General features: G+C 39.0%; 1 protein-coding gene across 1 annotated transcript; it reads right to left on the bottom strand.

Annotated features, from left to right (window-relative positions):
• Nucleotides 1-592: 592 nt before the first annotated feature.
• Nucleotides 593-7,694, bottom strand: LOC115622726 (peptidoglycan-recognition protein LA). The gene is made up of 5 exons (XM_030516766.1): nt 7,312-7,694; nt 3,148-3,348; nt 2,851-3,086; nt 2,512-2,718; nt 593-875 (listed from the first exon to the last, which is right to left on the bottom strand). The coding sequence occupies exons 1-5, from the start codon at nt 7,613-7,615 to the stop codon at nt 732-734; spliced, it is 1,092 nt and encodes a 363-aa protein (XP_030372626.1). The 5' UTR covers nt 7,616-7,694; the 3' UTR covers nt 593-731.
• Nucleotides 7,695-8,530: the final 836 nt, after the last annotated feature.

Here is an 8,530-nt window from a genome sequence, read left to right as displayed (position 1 = left end):
TGAGCTCCAAGAACCTTCCAACTCAATATTACTCATACGTAACAGTGGCATGGAATGTGTTACCAGCACCCATGCTTTCCCATCTTTCCGATGACTGAAGTATTTTCTCCAACGACCGTTTGCTACATTTTGTATCGACTTGTATACGCAATAAAAAAATAAAAAAAAAACAAATAAAAAACTGAAATAAAAAATGTAACCGCATCAATGGGCGTACATATATTTGTATAGTATATTTAGCTGGTAGCAGCGGCAATGACATCGTCAATAAGCACAACAACAGCAACGAGTGTAGATAATGATTTTGCCTACACTATATACACACATACATACTCGTATATTCATTATACACGTATATGTGTTGGGTTGTTTTTTGCTTGAAGTGGGAATTTCCAGCTTTTAAGCTTGGGTTGTTTGCCAACGAAGCCAGAGAGCGGCAGAGTGGCACAGCGGGTGGAGCTATAGAGAGAGAGAGAGAGGGAGAGATGCGAATCGTAAATAAAGCACCTGTGGCATACGATTTCAACCGGTTTGTCGTTAATATCAGTGCACATACTGGTACATCGCGCTATGTAGCAAAGAAAAATTCCAATTTATTCTTAAAATTAATTTAATGATAAGTCTTCTTCGATAAAACGAATGCTATTCTGAAACAGTTGTGCGCCATAACAAAAATACAAACACAATCTTAGAGAATATGCACAATTGTATAAGAGTAGACTTAGTGACGATTACATTTTTGAGTCCCAGGAGGAGGGACTCATTCCCAGTTCAATGCCACACTTTGGCGTATTTTCCGTTCCACAGAGATAGAAGTGCGGCCATTTGCTAATCTCACGGTAGACATTGGCGCCGGGACTCTTGGAGGGTCTTGTCTGGAATATCACAAACAAAAAGTATACGCTTAGTTTAACAATTTAACAATGGATTATCCATACTTGAACAATCCTTAATGGTTTCTGTCAACGATCGAATATAACTATCTAAATATTATCAGAGTATTATTTTACGCACCCTCCTCCTCCCCAACAATCTGAAAGCTTAACAAGTTTTTTTCTGGCCCTACTTATAATACTTACTTGTATTACTATTTTATTCCAAAATAGATTTGGTTGAATAAGAATAATTATTTTTATTTACTTTATTATAATAAATTGTGTGGGTTGGGTTTATTTTAGGTTTGCCTTTTTAATCGTTTTTTCCAAGGCTCATTTAAGAATGTGGAAGTGATATGTGTTTAAGAATATCTTCAAGTTGTTGTAAAATATCCAGAATTTTATTTAAGGGGAAGCAAGATTATTTTTGCATCGCTAGACGGATGTTCAAACAAAACTAGTAACGCCACAATAATTCTAGTGCTCAAACAAATTTACCCCATTAGCTATGACTATTGGATATGACCGGAAAATTTTCTTAGCACGAAATTGTCCAGTCAAGCTGAACTTTAACCATTAAGCTACCTCTTTTGCAAAACAAAATTTCCCAAAAGCCAGCTCAAAATCTCCAAATCAGCGTCATCCATCTATGTTTAACTTGAACTATTTCTCAACTTTGGACTGTTTAATATGTTGTGTTAAGAGGTGGGAAAAGTATGTCCACTACCTTCGCCTGTTTAGACAAGTGTTTTTCATATGAATCAAGAATTTACAACACCCATGTTAATAAATTCTGAATTTTCTATGGAACTCAATATTTTCGCCAAAATCAGAGTGTGACCCATAGAAGGGAAATGTTTTTAAATATTTAGTGATCTGAGTTTTGAAAGAAAGAAAGAAAGGCAAGACAACTAAAGACTAAATAATTACGTCCATATTTTTGTTTGTTAGTGTTGCCTGTATAAAGTTTCCGGACCCTTTCGGACCTTAATACGACCCCCGTACTCCTCTAGGTGTATGTGGTTCACAGCTACTGCCAGCCATCAAATAATTTTAATTAAACCTTCTATATCATATCCAAAAATGCAGAAACCAGTACTTTCATTTATAAATTAATTAACATAAACTAACTTCTTGATGCGATAAAGGAGTCTAAAGGTTAAAACATTACCAACAATACTTACAATTGTAACGAATCGCTTAAGATTTTTATATAACGTGTGCATTATAAACGTTTTCCACATTGCAATCGATAGTTAACCGATCGTTTTCTTAAAGGAAAGTTTGACATCTTATCAAGGGCGTAGGCAGCTTTTACCAAAAGGGGGGCCCAAAAAATTAAATTTTTGATTAAATAATGCACGATGCATTTAAATGAAAAAACTTCAACAAATCCAACTCAGATCCATTTTAAGGCGAAAAAATGCGTCATAATAATAAACGTGTGGTCGATTTTATATGGCAACATTTTGTCAAGGGCCCCCCCTGGCCCACCCCCTGCCTACGCCCTTGCATCTTATTATTGGGCTAGTGGGCTAGTTTATGTTTGCTCGTTACTTCGATTCGTAACTTCTTTGTGATTTCGCCTACCCCAGCAGTGATTGACAATTTAGACTTGGAAAGTTTCATGGCTTACCTGATTGTGCGCTACCAGCTTATAGCCCACATCGAGCTGCTTGTTGGCCACGGCGTGAGCCAGCAAGAACTGTACACCTTCCAGCTGTTTCTTACTTGGCTCGTAGCGCCCGTAATCGCCCATGAAGGTAATGGCGAGTGTGTCGTTGGCATACGTGTTGGCCCAGTCCCAGCCGCGACCCACATAAACATTGCCCTCATCGGAAACCTGCACACCATATTGAAAAATGCAAAAAATCAAAAAAGAGGAAAACGAAGCACATTTACGTAAGCGGAAAAAGAAATGGCCAAAAGTGCCAATGGACGTGCCCGGCAACTAAATACGCTATCGTATGCTTACGTAAAAATTCGACTGTATGTCGGGCAAGTTCTTCTCCGCAATGGCCGAGTCTTGTATGGTGCGCATTTTGATGGAACATTTGTAGACATTGACGCAGGGAATCGACTGTACGCCGATGTGCGTGATGAGGACATAGGGAATGGGCTTTCGGAGTGGCACTGTGAGGGGACGTGCGCGCTCCGAGGCGCCCCACTGATCCCGATCTATGATCAGATGACCGTTTCCTAGATTTGGAACTGCACAATTATACAACGTTTGTTCTTTGGGAGTAGCATCAATAGGCGTTCGCTCACTTACATGTATCGTGATCGTAGTTGTTGCCAAAATAGATGGGCCTATCACCTTCAGCCCGCGCCCCCCGGTGCCGACTCAGCTCCACATAGAGTATGACTGAGGCCGTCACTACCACTAGGACGATGAGTGTGATGAGTAGCAGGGAATTTCGCGTCAATCGTTGCTTCACATTCGTGGTGTTTGAGCTGCGACTGCTTGTGATGCCTGTAAGGGGAGGAGGCGGGTTATGATGTACCTGACCACCATTTGCGGTCGTCCCCACTGTCCGCCTTTTCTGTGCCTTGCGCTCAGTGTGCACCTTCAGCAAAAGTTTCATGGCTGTCTGAGTGGTTGGCAAAACTGTTTAGCTTCTGCTTTTGCTTACAATTGTAAAATTGCAAACTTATGTATCTGTGTGTCTATATCTGTGTGTGTCTGTGTGCCTATTTATTTATCTAGAGCACATCAATCTTGGGCACTTGTTCCCAGTTGTGGCTGTAGTTGCTGTTTAATTTTTGCAAATTCTGTTGCTGCAGCCAACTGTGCACAGTGGCAATGGCTTATCAAGAACTGTGTGCGCCGTTTATAGCACAAATGGTGTCATAATTGAAACGCAAATTTCTCAGTTGATAATTTGTAGTATTTAACGCATGGGCTGTGACTAATGGTGAATCACTCTGCCCAGCGACAACTTTAAATTAAGCGCTTGCGAGTTTTCTGTGTATTTTCTCCCGTAACGCTATCGTAACTTTGCCCACTGAATATCGGAATTCTTGGCTCTTTGACCGATAAATTGTGAGGGCAGAAACGAGCAGCCGCACCTGAGCCCGTCACAGTAACGACTGAACGGCGTCGCGATGTTTGCCGGCGCACTGCGCATGTCTGTCGATGGCCGCTGCCCCCAGCCCCTGCCTCTGCCTCTGCCTCTGCCCCTTCCGGGCCTGATGGGGACGCGGTTGACATGTCTTGCTGTGTGAGTGCCATGGGGGGCAGAGAGCTCGGCATTGCGATCGCTTTCCAGTATTGTTTAACTGTGACTCTACTGTCGCATATGGGTACTTACTACTTACTTGTATATATACAAAAGCATATGTATGCATTTATATTTATTATGGATTTAGTGAGCTTGCGGTACAGTGAACACCCAAAAAGGCAGCTGTGATTCTTCCTATTATTTGTAGCTCCCAATCAATATAGTGCTTAGTGCAATATTGGCACCAAAATGTTAATCATCATTCTCCTTGAAATAAATATATTTTCTTCACTATTTCTCCTAAGTAGCGTGTTTATACCCTGTACCCGAAGAGTTAAAACCATATATTTAGTTTGCACAGAGTGTATAACAGGGAGAAGGAAGCATCTCCGATCCCATAAAGTATATATTCGTACATACGATATATATTTAGCAGCATATTATTAATCAGCATCACAAGAGAAATCAGTACAGCCAAGCCCGTCTGTCTGGATGAACACCTGGATTTCGGAAATGGCTGAGCCCATTATCGAAACTTTGTATGTAGATGCTCTTTATCCCTGGCAACGCGAGTTGCCCCCACCTCGCTACAAAATTGTTTCCATACAGTGTTCTTTCTAAATTTGATGTAAAATTTGTTAAATTGAAGAAGATTTTTGACTGAAATATTTTACTTTGTTTATAATAAATAGTTGGCGATATTTTGCGATTCAACCAATTGTTGAAATTGTACAATATAAAAACGAGAATTGAGTGATATCAGTATACAACATTTAACAAGTAAAAAAGCTAAAGTCGGGGGTCCCGACTTTGAAATACTCTGTGCATATGTTTACAATAATTATAGAAAATAAAACAAATTAAAAAAAAAAAAATTTGATCGATTTTACCTTTCTCGGTATTCGAACTCACGTAAAGGGTGTATAATTGCACATTTACAAAGCAATTGCGTCTGTGTGAGTGTATGTATGCCTATGCGCATATATTCGTGTCTGTGTAAACATGTTAGCAGTCAACCAAACAGCAACATCAACAACAGACGCGGGCAGCGCTTGGGCAGCGCTGCAGCAGCATATATATTTATGGCTATAACTTCTTGTTAAGTCGGTCTATCATAGTGAAACTTGGCATACGGACACATAATAACTAACTGGAAGTATTTGCAAAATTTTAGTTTGAAATTCGAAGAATTACGGGAGTTACGATTTACGGTGGAGAGGGGGGAAGGAGGGAAATTCCAAAATATACATTTTCTGCGTATTCACATCTGGAGTTCCTAGGTCTTATAGCCTCCGAGATATAGGCGATTATACGAATGGAAAATCGGGAAAACCCCCATAGGGCGGAAGTGGGGGGGGGGGGAATAAAAAAATAAAACAAACTCGTATAGAATACACACAAAATTTGGTGTCTCTATCTCTTATAGTCTCTGAGATCCAGGTGTTCATACGGACGGACAGACGGACAGACAGACAGGGCTAGATCGACTCATCTCGTCATGCTGATCAAGAATATATATACTTTGTGGGGTCTGCCACGCCTCCTTCTGCCTGTTACATTTTTCAGCTCCCACAAACCTAATATATAGTACTTCTGTATATTTCATGTACAGAGTATAAAAACCAATATATATTTACTACGCAGAGCTGTATTTAACTCCGTTGGTCTACCTTATTCTGGCATTATTTCCAATAGTTATTGAATATTAATAGTCTGTTGCCGATATGGGCTTAGGACATGTACATAAATTTATACGCCATATCCAAAAAGGGGTTGGGGGTTCAAATATATTTGCAGAGCCTACAAAGTTGTTCAGCATAACAAGACTAGATATGACTGTCTGTCTTTATGAGACTAATAGTCTGGCAAAGTATAGAAACTGGAGTCCTCTTACTTGGTTGCAGGTATTTCCAAGAAATGAAAAGAAATTCTATTAAATTTCAGGTTATCTTTATAACCTATGTATATTCCAAGGACAACTCTTAAAGAAGTCATTGCCGGAAATACAGATAACTGTAGCTAATTCTGTGATTTAAGTCCGTACAGCACTCATACAGATGCTGTATTTGTAATTTATATAAATAAGTACGTATACATATGCATTATTTGTTGACTCTTAAAATTTTTAACTAGTTGTAATTAATTATTATTTTAATTTTAAACAAATTAGTTGAACTAGTAGCACAGTATTCAATCAGTTTTTTGTTAGCATTCTGTAATAAAAAGTTTCCCGCACTTTGAGAGCTCTGGTTTTCTCGCTTCCGATAATAGTTTAAATTTTCTGTGGGGCTTTACAAATCAACATGCTTTTAGAAGTAAATGAATATTAATGCATTTTGTAAGAATACGAATTACGAATAAAACAACATAGTAGAACTGCGGTTTGATCAACTAAATTATAAAGTCATTTAAAATACGATATGAAAGCTAGTTAAATATTTCTATTTCGTTTTATACCTGTCGGATGATATATGTATGTTATTGGTTTTGATGTTCAATATGGATTCGAGTATATGCCCCTGACCTACCTTAAAGAGCACATGTTTCCATGCATATGTTTTTAGATAAACTTAAGCTCCAGTTTTTTAACATATTGATTTTAAACATTTTGGACCTAGGGTATGCAATTATGAATAGCAGACGTATGGATTTGAATATTATATTTTAATAAAAACCGGTGCTGGACTTTTTCTAAGCTATGTTTGAAGTTTCAATTAAGAACCATATTTAAATAAATGTTATCGTAATGATGGACATATGCTTACGAAAGATATGTTTATACTATATGACTATATCATTTTTTGAACTCAAATATCAAATAAAAGTTTGATGCATGCCTCTTATCGAGCAAATACTTTAGAGACAGAGTACTACGACGTACGGAGATGTGCGTCATCTTCACTTGATATATTAGCTATTACAATGCAATTAAGTTCTGAGGTTTTGTGGGCACGCGTATCTATGGCTTAGTTATTCCCAAGAATTCCTGTTCAACCCGTTTGTCTGCGGTCGGACAAACGATTTGCATAAACAATGATTACTGTGTGGAGATGGAGCTGGGAAAAACCAGAACTTATAGCTCAACGCACTCTCATTGCCGCTCTCTGCCTTACTTTTGGTCTCTTATCGGATAACGAGCGACAAGCTTGGCTGAATTTCCACTTCAAAATTGTCAAATTCGTGTAGCGGGTAAAATTTTCCTCTTTAGCACTTACCAGCACCGGCCTGGACGGAACGTGCCTCGACAGTGGCATCCATATACTGATAGATTGTTACTGGGCCTTGATATTGTGTCATTGGTCCGATTACCACATCCGTTGAGTTGGACAAGTTTATGACACTGGATGGTTGTATGGCGGGATTGGTGAAAATATTTTGGGGAATCGCTGCGGGCGAGGCATTGGCCAGTCGGGCGCTCGAATTGGCAGGCCCTGACCCTTGACGTCCTTGCAACGTCCACAAGGCCGCCTCAGCTGCATTGGTAAAAGGATTGGACTCTGTGCTGTTTTGCTCGTACATGCCGACTATTATTGTTTACAATCGCCTTTATGTTCGAAACGATCGAGCTGCGCTTTGCGTCCGGCCTTGGCGATATCCAAACAACGACTGTTCGTACTGCACTCTCTGAATTGAAATCAAAACTCGGTGTCTGTTTCGACACTTATTGCGCTCAGTTTGCTCAGTTTGCGTTCTATCGACTCGATAATTAAGTAAAACGCAATGGCGTTTAGCAAACTCTGAGTTTGTTGTTTATCTGAAGTGAGTGTGCAAATATAAGCACACTCGGACTCGCTTAAGCTTACAGTATATGAGGGTATAAAGCCCCTATAAAAAAAGGAGAAACATTCTTTATGCACTTGTCTGTGCAAAGCTAAATTATGTATGTCCTGCTTGTGCGTAAAAGAAATTGATTTAATTTTAAAATATTTTTTGTGAATGAATTTACGGCCAAAAGGTAAAGCAGAGCTCGTTGTAAATATACAGGAACTCGTAGTTGCAGACAAAAGCATTAATATAAGCAATAATGCCTTTGTTACCACCATAAAGCATCAGCTCGATAAGATGGAATGCGTTTATGGCATTTACTTTTATTATTAACATTTCGCATTTCCAATGTCAGCTTAAAAGGGACCGCACTCGTTCTACAACTTAAGAAAAAAACCCATGCGCCTTGCAAGGAACGTTGCTTAAACACAGCAGTTCTCCAATCGGTTATTGAAAGTAAGTACAACTTGGAATACAAGAAAGAATACCGTCAAAGAGTATACTCGATTCTTAGTCTAGATATATCTACATACTTGTATATCTATGCCTATAATCGGCTGGCATTCGAAATCGGTTAAACCTGTAACCCTGTAACCCCTATTGAAAAAAAACCATGATATTTTAATACTATATTGTTTTGGTGTTATATCTCTAATATCTCTAATTAAA

Source organism: Scaptodrosophila lebanonensis, unplaced genomic scaffold, assembly GCF_003285725.1.
Source record: "Scaptodrosophila lebanonensis strain 11010-0011.00,11010-0021.00 unplaced genomic scaffold, SlebRS2 tig00000043-arrow-pilon, whole genome shotgun sequence".
Classification (NCBI taxonomy): Eukaryota; Metazoa; Arthropoda; class Insecta; order Diptera; family Drosophilidae; genus Scaptodrosophila; species Scaptodrosophila lebanonensis.
Note: the sequence above shows the minus strand (reverse complement) of the source record. Positions and strands in the feature narration are given on the sequence as shown.

Excerpts from the sequence above, each read along its gene's own strand:
- LOC115622726 (XM_030516766.1), bottom strand. The coding sequence starts at position 7,615 with ATGTACGAGCAAAACAGCACAGAGTCCAATCCTTTTACCAATGCAGCT. Across the intron at positions 3,349-7,311 it reads TTCCGTCCAGGCCGGTGCTG|GCATCACAAGCAGTCGCAGC; the intron begins GTAAGTGCTAAA and ends CTCCCCTTACAG. Across the intron at positions 3,087-3,147 it reads CAACTACGATCACGATACAT|TTCCAAATCTAGGAAACGGT; the intron begins GTAAGTGAGCGA and ends ATAATTGTGCAG.